Consider the following 12,644-nt stretch of genomic DNA (forward strand, 5'->3'; position numbering starts at 1 on the left):
ATTACAGGGCAACTATTAGAAGCTAAAACCAATATTACTTCATAATCTAAGCGTAACTTTCTCGTCCAAGCTCCGATCGATACAATTCAAAATGTTGTGAAAAGCCAAGAAAGTGCGCTACAACTTTTTTGTTTTGAGTTTTGAGAGATACGAGCTTTAGGATGGTCAAAATCGGGCTTGTTCGTTGGGAAGCAAAGAAAAATAAAAAGGAAGAAACAATTAAAGAAAAGAAATATATATATATATATATATATATATATATATATATATGTATGTATATATATAATATTTTGTTGATTTAACCAAGCCATGCAGCCGGGTCCTCCTCCCTTGTGCGCTGGTCGTAGGTCTTAGGGGCTCTCAACTTATATATATTTTTCTCTTCCCAGCCGGCCTCTCCCCCCGAACTCTCCCACTCTTTTTTCACTCCTCTCTTCCCTATTCTTTTCTCATTCTCTCTAAATCTCTGCCTCTCTTGTTTTCTTTGTTTTTTTTCTTCTTCTCTTCTCTCCCTCATTCTCTTCCTCCTCCTCAGTCCACTCTCTCTTGTTCTTTTCCTCCCTACTGCTGCTGCCCATGAAGTCCTTGCTTCCTCTTCCCTTACGTGTTGTTTCTCTGCTACTGTGTGCTGCGAACCAAGGCCTCCTACCACTGTTACTGCTCTCCTGTTGCTGCATTGCTGCTGAGGGACTCGAGAAGGCTTGTTGTGCTTGCTGGCTGCTACTCTTCAACCGGAAGCCACCATGGCTGCTGCTACTTGCTACGGCCAGCGAACTTCTTTCTCTCTTTCTCTTTCTTTCTCTTTTTCTTTAGTTTTTGTTCTTGCTGTTAAATAATTGGATAACTTTTTATATTTTGTTTAGCAGAATTTAAATTAAAGTTTTAATTTTTAATTCTTGTTTGGTTATTATTATTTAAATCAAGTTATTTTCTTTCTTGTCTTATTTTACTTTATCATTGGGATTAACGTTGCTTGGGTTATTTTTTTATTAATAGATTTCGGTTTAGTTATTGTTTAGTGGTTAAAGTCTTAATTTTGATTCAAGTTCTTGATTGCAAAAATTTGGTTTTTTTTCTTGGTTGAGTTTGTGTTCGATTGAGTTTTTAATTGCATGCTTAAGTTTATGCTTAAAGTTATCGCTTTTAATCTTTTTTTGAAGTTCAACGCGTGTTTCAATTCTTATCTGGCTATTAAACGTAGAATTTCCGTTTCTCATTGTTAAAATTAGTTCGTGTTAGGATTTAAAATTTAAATTGCACATTATTTTAATTCGTTAAAGAAATCTCAACAAACAAGAAAACCCAAATTTGAACTAGGTTAAGTGACCTTTTTGTTTCTTATTTTCTGATTGGAATTACGTAAAATTTATAATTAAACTACATTCCCTGAGGAGATGATTTAGCCCTTCGGTTAAGTACTACACAACTGAACACCTATACTTGGGATAACTTCCGAACTGCTCATTTTTTGAGTGAGTCAAGAGTAGTTGGTTCCCTCTTGGTTCTTCAAAGGTCCAGTGACAAACCTCGAATCTAATTGGTGGTAGATTTCAATTCCATTGTCAATTTACTAATTTGTTTACTTTCAATTGCAATTTCAATAAAAGTCATGTTTAATTATATCTTTCAATACCCTATTTTTACTTTCATGCATAATGAGTGGCTAATTTAGTTTGATTCTCTGGTTGTGATGAAACCCTAGGCTTAGAATGGCATAGCTAGGATTCAGGCAATTGTGCATAATAGGGTTGGTGCTATAAAGTAATACATATTCGCTGGATAGGATATACTCCATCTCCCGATCATGCTTCGGACGATTGAAGCGACCTTGCTACCCTATGCCACTCGAGTGGATTGCACTAAAAAGTAATTCATGTTCGCTGGATAGGTTATAACTCATTCTCCTTATCGTGCTCCGAATGATTGGTGCGAACCTTGCTACCCTATGCCACTCAATTGAATGACTTATATTCGACGCCATATTATGGAATAATTGACCGAACCTAGTTATAGCTCAGTATAGACTAGGGTGGATTCATAACCAGGGAATTGCCTTTCCGTAAGGTACTTTCATTCATTTTAATTGCTTTTGTAGTTTAGAAAACAAACCAAAATTCCATCTTTTCATTCTTATTCAAAACGTAATTAACTATATTAAAATTGGTGCTCCGCTACACTAGAGTCCCTGAGATCAATACCCGACTCACTCCTCGTTCTACTGAACTTGAGATTAGTTAAATTATAAATATTATTTTTGGTAGTTAAGGACCCAAGCCTTAGCAAGCCTACCACTTCCCTTGCATATTTTGTGGTATGATTTGTGGCAATTTGACATTTTCCATGCAAAAGTTGTTTGTATTTTAAATATTGCCCAGAATATAAATATTTGTTGAAATTTATCCATTTGGTGGTGAAAAATCCCGTTGTTAATTACCCTTTTCATGGTGCTTGCAAAACTTCTTAGTAAAAGGTAAGCTTTTGTGGTGATTTTTTTCTTTTATTTCCCAGAAAATACAATTAGCATCGCAATTTTTTTTGGGTAAATGTTTCATGATTGAAATTTCATATTTAAAAAAAAAAAAATTGTAGCGCAAAATTATTTTTTCTAGAGTTTTGCCACAAAAAGTGCAAATAGTTGTCATCATCCATGGCTAATAAGAAGAGGCAAAAGAAGTGCCAAAGAAATTGGATAAAAAAAATTGCTTTCTAGTTTTTAAGCCACTACAAACATGTCTTAGGGTTGATGATCTTTTAAACATAATCATCATGTGCCTTAATTTTAAAATCATTACAATTTAAAATTCTCAACATTTTTTTATTTTTTTTTTTGCTGCGAAAATGATTAAGGCCTCGAAACATAACAAAATAGAAGAAGTTCACCAAACTCGTTGATTGGGGCCACTAGGTAAATTTAAATCTACAGGAATAAACTAAAGAGGGTAATAATGGATCCACCTCTTAAACATGAAATAACATTCCCTACGATGATACTCTGGGGCTGTGTGACCTGCGCCCTGTGAAACAAAGATAAAGAGAATGTAGTGAATTTCTTTTTTGTAAAACAAAGCAAGGGGGGAAAAGGGAAAAGATGTTCTTATCTTTCTTTTACCTTTACAGTTGCATATGTTAAACGGAACCCATCGCTTGAGTACTTCCTAGTATATCTGCAATAAGCAAAGAATGTTGTTAAGATGTGAATTTCATTAATAGACACTTTAAATCTTGAAGTTTGGCATGACTTTAAGAAATATTGGAATTTAATACACACCCTGCAACTTGACCATCAACAAACCATGGTCGCCAATGATTGACAATTGTTAAATTGAGAGACGTGACCCACTTTACAGTACCAATATATGGAACAACCATGTCACGATCCCCACTGGAGAAAAAAAAGTACAACATCAATAGATAAAGTGGGTATTCTTTCTCCTCGAGATTGAAAATAGCAAATGTAATCTTACTACTCAATGTCTAGTTATGTATAATATTTACCTTTCATAGAAAATTAAAGTGTAAAGAAAGAACGCAAGGAGTTTAGTAATTACCACTCTACAAGAACATTCAAGCTTTTCTTACTCAGGTATTGATTTACATCAACAACACTCTTGATGTCTTTTGTGTATGAAAGGCTCTTGTTGCATCTTTGCCAATCTTTTACAGTTCCCTGATTATCGTAAACTTTATATCAAAATATAATCTTTTGAAAATCTAGAAATTCATCAGACTTGAAAAAAAAATGTCATCATTTTGCACATACCTTTCGAACATGTAAAGCATCTTGAACACTTTCATCATTTGTCCATACATAGGAGAGTACATAGTTAAATGTCTGCATAAGGAGGTAAAGTATTCAGTAATAAAAATTTTCTAAATTTTTCATTTTAGGAAGTTTTGGTTTAAGATCTCATAGCTGCATCCACAGTGACAAGTGCACACACGCATATTTTTGAATCTATGCTTGTGTGTAAAGAGGAGGGAAGCAATGCATAGTTAATTACCCGACACCATAATTCATTAATCTTTGGCGGCGAAAGGACGAAATCTCTGTGCTTCTCTTCAATAAATCTTCTATCTGTTTCCTCAACAAGGTTTGCTGAAGCAAAAGTGCACTTGGGTTCCAATATATCATTGCTAAACAAATCTTTGACACACTATGAATGAAAAGAGAGTCTTAAAGCTCTATATTGAAGCATTAAGGGTAGAAAAAAAAATTGCATAATATGATCAATACAATTTAACACTGTTAGTCCCCACCTTATTAATTGAAGCAAGAGCAAGTACACATTCTGTATTGGATGGGTCTATGTTCACATAATTTTCATTGCAATTCCTTTTCGCTGCCTGAAAAAGAACATCATCTATTAAAAACTGTGCAAACATTTTTAAGCACATGATGAATCATTACTTAGTACTAACAATATTTGAAGTAGATAACCAAAAATCTATTTTTTCTTGAATTTAGTTTAGATAAGACATGATACAAAGAGAGTTGTTGGTATCTTGATAGAAAGGAATATTGAAATTACCTCATAAAGCTCATCTGATATAAGTGCCATCCGATGAGCAAACACTATTTTAGAATTTTGATCAATAACTGAATCTGTATGTGGGCTTCCCAGTAGATATCCCTACAGCAAATTGAAGGAGCATTTACTCATTAGCTCCAAAACAACATTGCATTGATAAGATGGAATAACATGAAAACTTAATATAAATAAAGTGCTTCCATTTTTATAATTTTAATTTCACACCTTGAGATTCATTCGAGGTTGGAGTCCAGCTTCAATACCTGAAAGTGCATATACCAAAGCTTGAGTTCACTAACACAATTAAAAAATAAAATCTAAATTACAGTGAAAAAACTCATGTTATAGTACTTATTTCCTGTTATATTGACAAGTTACCTTCAACAACATATTTAGTGACTAATGGAACAGTAATGCCGGAGTAAGAATCGCCTCCTATGAAGAGTTGAAGTGGGAGATATTGTGGGTTTTCTTCTAACCACTGCATCAAAAAGGGAGAAGGAAAAAAAATCAATTCAATGAAAGTAAACCTTCGTTGATGTTTTTTTTGTAATAAACATGTAGGGCTAAGAGAACTATGCTGTGCTTGTTGATGGGCATTCGTTAATCAAACTATTTTGTTGGAATCTATTTTATATATACATGTGCTCTTCCATATATTCAAGCTAGTATCATGTACAATAAGCAACAATATGCAGAACAGTACAATCTTTGAATATCTGACAAATTCAGGATAACTTACCTTCCTCTCTACCACTCTCTCCATTTAAAAGTCAATATTTTATATCAAATGTTCACTTATCTATATTTTAATCTTTTAATCTACCGGAGGATTAATTGAAATCTTCTTTTGAGCTAAATCCTCACCTTCCTTAAGAATTCGTAGGATTGTTCTGCTGATTTTGAGTCAGACGCATACCAACCTTCTGTTGTTGTAGAATATGAGAAACCAGTACCAACCGGTGCGTCTAAAAATATTACGCTTGCAGACTGACAAATTATCCAAATAATTAGGTTATAGTAACCAACATGCCAGAAAACAATGAATTAGTAAAACAAAAATGGCAAATGCAAAATTTGCGTATCTTTTAATTCATATATTCCACCTTTGTCCAAGCATACTTGTAATAGAGCAAATTTGGCAACCCCCCATCGTAATTATGAATATCAAACTCCATTGGACCTAAATATAATAGTAGCAAAGTGAAATATTAAGATGGGTTTAGGAAGTTGTCAAAACCTATATAAATTAAATTCTATAATCCACATAAGTAAATAAAAAAGCAAGCACTATATTTTCATATTTGTACAAACAAATGGGTGGTTAAGGGACAACAAAATGTCATTAATTGAATTTTTTTTTTTTAATATTAAAGGTTTGACCCCTCGAGAAGGTTGATAGAGTATTCCTCTTTTGACTGTGACTCTCTCACTACAGTCGTTGACTTCGAAAGTAGCTGGTTAAGATGAGAGAGAGAGAGAGAGAGAGAGAGAGAGAGAGGAAAAATGTACCAATTTCATAGATGAGTCCATTGAAAGAAGAACAACCGGGGCCACCAGTGAGCCAAAGGAAGAGGGGGTCTTCTTTTGGGTTTCCTTGCGACTCAATGAAGTAGTAGAATAACTCCGAGTCTCCAACACTTATGTATCTATCAAACAAGCAATGCAATAAATGAAAACATCAAACACTATCATCCCAATTTTATAAAAATAACATACAACAATAATTTAAGAAAGGTATTAGGCCAACCCAGTTTCGAGCTTGAAAGGGAGTTCCCCGGCGTAGCCAGGCAGATACCGGACGATCTCACCGGAGAAAGCTGCATTGGCGGAGAGAAGAAGCAGAAGCAATAAACGCATGAACACCCATCTTGAGTAAACAGCAGCTGCTACTGCAGTACCCATTTCTTCTACTCTCGGATGTCTCTCAATACACCTGAATTTTTTTTATAGACTTACCAGAATCCTGGCGGCATGCTTAAATATGTGTAGACCTCTTTTAACAATTTTTCTATACTTTGAATCTTTGGGTTGACTGTATGTTAGCTCATCTAATAATAGTCCTATATAACCTAATCCTTTTTTTTATTTTTATTTTTTTTCCTTTTTTGGGTTGGGGAGCTAACTTTTGAATGTCAGCGCACAGCTTTGGTAGCTCTGCACGTGAAGCAGCGAATCGAAAATGGCTCAAGGCTCTTCCAACCTGTTGAGAATGTTAGGAGAGACAGTGACGATGAGAACCAGAACGGCCTTTTACTGAGTATGTACTGTGAGGAGCTAAGGCGCACATTGCCTACCAAACTCAGCTTGTAAAGTTGGGTGGGAGTGTGGAGTTTTTCCAATTTATTTATTTTTAGTTTAAAGGAAAAATATTTTCCAGCAAAATTTATTGCTGGATCAAGTAGCGAAATTTACTGTGGACATGTGGCAAATCTCTCTAGTTTATCCAGAAAGATTTGTTTTGGAATGTCTAAATGATTATGAATCAATAAATGCACGGGATTAGTGGTTTAGGAATGTCATTTAATTTTTTTTGTTTTTCAATTAAGGTTTACAAATGTATATGTATATGGAATTTTTTTTGTTCCCCTTATTTATTTATTTATTTATTATTATTATTATAATTAATTAAATAATTGAAGGGAAGAATCATTTATTAAAAAAAATATTTTTTAACTTGCTCAATAAAACTTCATTTAATTAAGAAAAAGACATTTATGATGCTTGAAAATTTTAATTAACTTTCTACATTTATTTATTATATGCATAAAATAACAAATTTATCCTATATTTGTCCTATTTTTTGAATTATTATAACTTTCACAATTTTTATTATATTTCTATATTGTTCCGCCTTTCTGCAAAATTATGTTAATATTTGTAAAGTTAAAACAAATTAAAAATATTCATTTCATATTTAAATAAAATAATATGATGAAAATAATGAAACTGTAAAATACCAACTAAGAATACTAAAACTATTTTAATAATTTTACTTAATTGTTATATTTTCAAATTTTCCTTTAAAATAACAATCTTATTGTACACGACAATTGAAAAATAGCAAAAAATATTTTGAAATTGGCTTTTATTATTTTTATTTTTAAAAAATTATGCATATTTTTATTTTAATTATATTTAAATTCATATGATCATTTTATTTTGATTTTAATTAAAAATGTGTACAAAATGAATGATTTAATCTAAAATATATATATATATATATATATATTTTAGATATAAAAATTTCTAACAAGAAGTTGTCAAAATAATTAAATATTATTGTGAAAGTTATAATGATTATGTTCCAAGTGTTCCAAATTAGGAATATACATTTTTATAGTAAAATGGCATGATAAACTTGGTCTACTTAATAATTTCTCCTAACAGTTCTCCATTGAAAATCAAAAAATAAAAAGTTTTTGATAAATTAAAGAGCCGTTTGGCTATTTCCATTAAAATATTGTTTCGCCCCAGCTCTTAAATAAAATAAGATTGATTAATTATATTGACATGCTCACAAGAGTATCTTTTGATTTTCTTTGGAAAAATTAATGTTACTTGTTTGGAAAGTTAAAGAATATATTTATATTTTATTATTTACATCTGTGAATTATGAGTATGAAATTCCTTGACTCACTACCTCGAACAATTTTATCTCACCATTATTTTATATTTTTGGCACTTTAAATAATCATATTTGAATTTATATGAATCTAAATACAATTCAATACAATACAAAATTATATTAAATTTAATTTAAATCTACACAAACTCAAATTTAAGACTCTTCATTCGTGTTCTCAAATACAAATGTAATCTCAAAATTTTGACAAAATCTCAAAATATTGAATCATTTTTTTTTCTTACTTATTGACCGAGTATAAGAAGAGTGTTCCTCGTCAAATCTTAATTATTGGAACAAATGTAGAGTTTTTGGAGAAAAGCAGAACAATATAGAAATATAATAAAAATTGTGAAAGTTATAATGATTCAAAATTTTTACAGAAATATTATTGCCACTCAAATAATATTATTGACTGTTCACATTTAATTTTTTATATATTAAATAATAATTTTACCCTTAATTAATTTTTTACAACCAAACCTTAGATCATTCTTTTTGTTTTTTGTTTTTTATTTTTTTTAAATTAAAAGGATAAATTTGTTATTTTATGCATACAATAAATAAATGTAGAAAGTTAATTAAATTTTTCAAGCATCATAAACGTCTTTTTCTTAATTAAATTAAGTTTTATTGAGTAAGTTAAAAAATATTTTTTTAATAAATGATTCTTCCCTTCAATTATTTAATTAATTATTATTATAATAAATAAATAAATAAGGAGAACAAAAAAAAATTCATATTTATATACATTTACATTTGTAAACTCCAATTGAAAAAAATAATTAAATGGCATTCCTAAAATGCAAACCCCTATGCATTTATTGATTCATAATCATTTAAACATTCCAAAGTCCAAAGTTACCTTATTCATGCACAATAAATCTCGCTACTTGATCCAGCGAGATTTGTTTAAATCTCGCTGGACCAAGTAGCGAGATTACATTAGGTTATTCTGAAAAATACTTTCCCAAAAAATGTATTATTTAATATACTTTAAAAAAAAAATTGGGAAAAAACTCTGAGAGTGTGATATGCAAGATGCATGTGAGCTTCGTTTTCTTTTGTAGAACTTTAAAAGCAAATTCTAGGACACTTTTCACGTGCCACTAGCGAGTTCATCTACCAAATGAAATCCCATTGTCTAAATTACGAGAAATTATTCAGGCGACGTCCCCCTCCATGTGTATGTGTGATTTTGGTCCTACATTCATTAATATGAAAGATGAACCCATTTTCAGTAAGTATATAATTAAGAAAACAGATACATGAATACGTGAAAGGGGAGGTCCCCTATATAATTTCTCCTAAATTACATCCATTTTTTTTCCCACTTCAAGTTTGAGTTACCTTTTTTCTAATTAAAAAAAAAAATTATCATTACTATCCATGAATTTACATGCATTTGTGCTCTACACTAACCAGATTTCTTTTCAAAAGTTGCTGTATTTTCAATTATTGTATCCTTATACTTGGAAAGCTCAAATTTGAGGACTTTGATTTAAATTTAACTAGATTTGATTAAAATGTTGTAGAAAATTATGTTTATTTATTTATTGCAATCAACATAAACCGAACACAAATCTCAAAATTCAAACTCCAAATGCCAACTTATTATAATTTTCGAAGTAAAGAAGAAGAAATGTTATATTGATTTTTTATTTTTTTTTATAAAAGAATTAAAGAATTCAATTGATGTGAAAAAATACTATCAATATATATGTACTGACAAAAAAAAGTAGTATTGGCACATGAAAAAATATCACCAATAATAACAATTGTGAACAACATGTACTTTTTGAGAGCATCACAAGTAATTGTTATTCGCAATAGATATTTTTATCTTTGTCAAAAACATATTGCAAATTTCTATAGTTTAGAGCTAGATTATTTGTAATGGATCAATATGGACATTGCTAATAGTTATTATTTGGGTATATTTTATAGAACCATCAATAATAAATACTATTCACAATAGATGACCGCTTTTAGCAACATAAAGTAGTTGCTAAAAAGTTCAAACCAAAAACCTCTTTCGTACTATATTAGCACTTCTTTGCAAGCAAGGCCCTAATCTCTATGTTGGGGTAGATCTAGGAGCAACAATCTCATACAGGCAAAAATAAATAATAGAAATGGAACACTAAATTTACGTGATTCGGTCCAACCTGACCTACATCCATGGAGTACGCACAACTTCACTATAACAGGGAAAATAATACTACTACTCTCAACTCAACTCTCTCTCTCTCTCTCTCTCTCTCTCTCTCTCTCTCTCTCTCTCTCTCTCTCTCTCTCTCTCTCACACACACACACACACACACACAAAACACTCTCTGTTCTACCTCACACACTCATGCACACAGCACTTACACTTCAACACACACTGCAACTCACGACACACTACTATATATAGCCATGGGGAGGTGGAGTGGTTAGCAAAAATTCAAACACGGTGGCTTAATGTCAGCCATGGCAAGCAAGGTTGGTGAAATGCTGCTGTTCTCTTCTGGAAAATCAACATAATCTACTCGGGCGATAGATACCGTCTCCACATACTATGCGCAGCTCAACAATCTCTCACTTGGAGATGAAGGCACCATCTCAACCAGTGTATAGGCAAATGGTGTGCTCATATCTGTCTTCAAGCATGAAGACCAACTGAAGTTGAGCACAACTTCAGCTTCTCTCTGTAGTCACCAACTTCATTAACATGTTTGCTGGATTCTTGCAACCTTGAACCTTTTCAAGTGTCAGCACTCCATCTTCTAATAGAGCTCTGATGAAGTGATAAAACAGTCCAATATATTGGTTTTTGAATGAAATGTAGAGTTCTTTGCCATATGTATCGCACTCTGACTGTCGCTGTACAAAATATTCCTCTCCTGCTTTAATCCAAACTTTGTCAACAAACCTTAAAACCAAATCATCTCTTTGCTAATTTCTGTCACTGTATCATACTCAACTTCTATAGTGGATAGGGCAACAATCTTTTGTATCTGCGACATCCAACTAACAGTTTTTGTGCCAACAGTGAACACATGTCGAGTGGTGCTCCTGCAATGATCAACTTCGCTAGAAAAATAGGCATCTACATACCCTTTGACTTTCAAGTCTCCTTTGCCGAAACATAAACACTTTTTAATAGTGCCTTTAAGGTACCTAAAGATCCACTTCACTATTTCCCAATGAGTCTTCCCTAGATTTGACATGAACCTACTGACGGCTCCCACTTCTTAGCTAATGTCTAGTCTGGTACAAACCATGGCGTACATGAGATTTTCAATGGCTGAGGTGTAAGGTACCTTAGCCATGAAGTCCTTCTCTTCATCTGTCTGGGGAGCCAGATCCTTGGAGAGGCAAAAGTGTCCTGCCAATGATGTATTTACTACTTTGGCGCTGCTGATGTTAAACGTCTATAAAACACGACTAATGTACTCTAACTGAGATAACTGCAACGTTCCCTATCACTTATCTCTAGAGATTCCCATTCCAAGTATCTGCTTCGCAGAGCCTAAGTCCTTCCTATCAAACTCCTTTGACAATTGCTGCTTCAATTTTCTGATCTCTTCTATATTTGGTGCTTCGATTAGCATGTCGTCCACATATAACAACAGAATGATATAGCTATACTGATACCTCTTGAAGTAACAACAGTGGTTAGTGTTGTACTTTATAAAATCATTCTTATGCATAAAGCCATTAAATTTTCGGTACCATTGTCTGGGAGCTTGTTTGAGACCGTACAAGCTTTTCTTCAACCTGCTCACTAGATTCTTTTTACCTTTCTCTGAGAATCCTTCTTGCTGATGCATGTAAATTTCCTCATCAAAATCAACATGAAGAAATGTCGTCTTCACATCCAACTGCTCGACCTCTGAGGCAACAATGCTCAAGACTAATCGAATGGTTGTCAACTTCACAACTGGTGCAAAAATGTCAGTGTAGTCAATTCCTTCCTTTTTCTCGAAGCCTTTAACTACAAACCGAGCCTTGTACCTCCTGGAGCCATCATGCTCTCCTTTGATCTTGTACGCTCACTTGTTGTGAAGGGTCTTCTTACCTTTGGGCAACTCAACTAGTTCCCAGGTTCTGTTGGAGGTGAGGGAGTTCATCTCGTCCTTCATCGCAAGCTCTCACTTGCTCGTATCTACCACCTGACATACTTCATCATAGCATTCGGGCTTTCCTCTATCTATAAGAAGTAAGTAATCTATATACCTTCTATTTGGTACATGGAGACGAGAAGATCTCCTAAGCTTCAGAGCTAGAGTAGGAGGCAGTGGTGTGACAATCTGCTCCACTTGTTCCTCTGCCTGAGGATTCTTGGCATTTTTCTATTACATCCTAACACTGTCGCGACGTCCCGGACGCGCATGTGCCCCAGGGTTGGCGAAATAAAAGTTTTAGTTTTCGGGAAAAATAGGAATATTGGAGTCGCCACTAACATTATTTTAATAAATTAAGTTATGTAAAAATGGATATATTTG

At 32.8% G+C, this 12,644-nt stretch overlaps 1 protein-coding gene across 2 annotated transcripts; it reads right to left on the reverse strand.

The window, feature by feature from the left end:
- Positions 1–444: 444 nt before the first annotated feature.
- On the reverse strand, positions 445–6,570 carry LOC131164877 (serine carboxypeptidase-like 18). Of its 2 annotated transcripts, XM_058122401.1 has the most exons (15): positions 6,280–6,568; positions 6,042–6,178; positions 5,636–5,712; positions 5,397–5,519; positions 4,908–5,010; positions 4,755–4,792; positions 4,530–4,631; positions 4,258–4,344; positions 4,002–4,154; positions 3,761–3,832; positions 3,549–3,667; positions 3,269–3,382; positions 3,110–3,164; positions 2,956–3,014; positions 445–825 (listed from the first exon to the last, which is right to left on the reverse strand). In XM_058122401.1, exons 1-15 carry the CDS (start codon positions 6,432–6,434, stop codon positions 810–812), a joined length of 1,410 nt encoding a protein of 469 aa, XP_057978384.1. In that variant the 5' UTR covers positions 6,435–6,568; the 3' UTR covers positions 445–809. The 2 variants fall into 2 exon arrangements, with proteins under 2 accessions (XP_057978384.1, XP_057978382.1); XM_058122399.1 differs by lacking the exon at positions 445–825 and having other exon boundaries at positions 2,686–3,014; positions 6,280–6,570.
- Positions 6,571–12,644: the final 6,074 nt, after the last annotated feature.

Source organism: Malania oleifera, chromosome 9, assembly GCF_029873635.1.
Source record: "Malania oleifera isolate guangnan ecotype guangnan chromosome 9, ASM2987363v1, whole genome shotgun sequence".
In the NCBI taxonomy this organism is placed as follows: domain Eukaryota; kingdom Viridiplantae; phylum Streptophyta; class Magnoliopsida; order Santalales; family Ximeniaceae; genus Malania; species Malania oleifera.

Coding starts and splice junctions, on each gene's coding strand:
- LOC131164877 (XM_058122399.1), bottom strand. CDS start 6,434: ATGGGTACTGCAGTAGCAGCTGCTGTTTACTCAAGATGGGTGTTCATG. Junction 4,155..4,257: donor CTCTTGCTTCAATTAATAAG/GTGGGGACTAAC, acceptor TTTCATTCATAG/TGTGTCAAAGATTTGTTTAG. Junction 3,015..3,109: donor TAACATATGCAACTGTAAAG/GTAAAAGAAAGA, acceptor TTTGTTTCACAG/GGCGCAGGTCACACAGCCCC.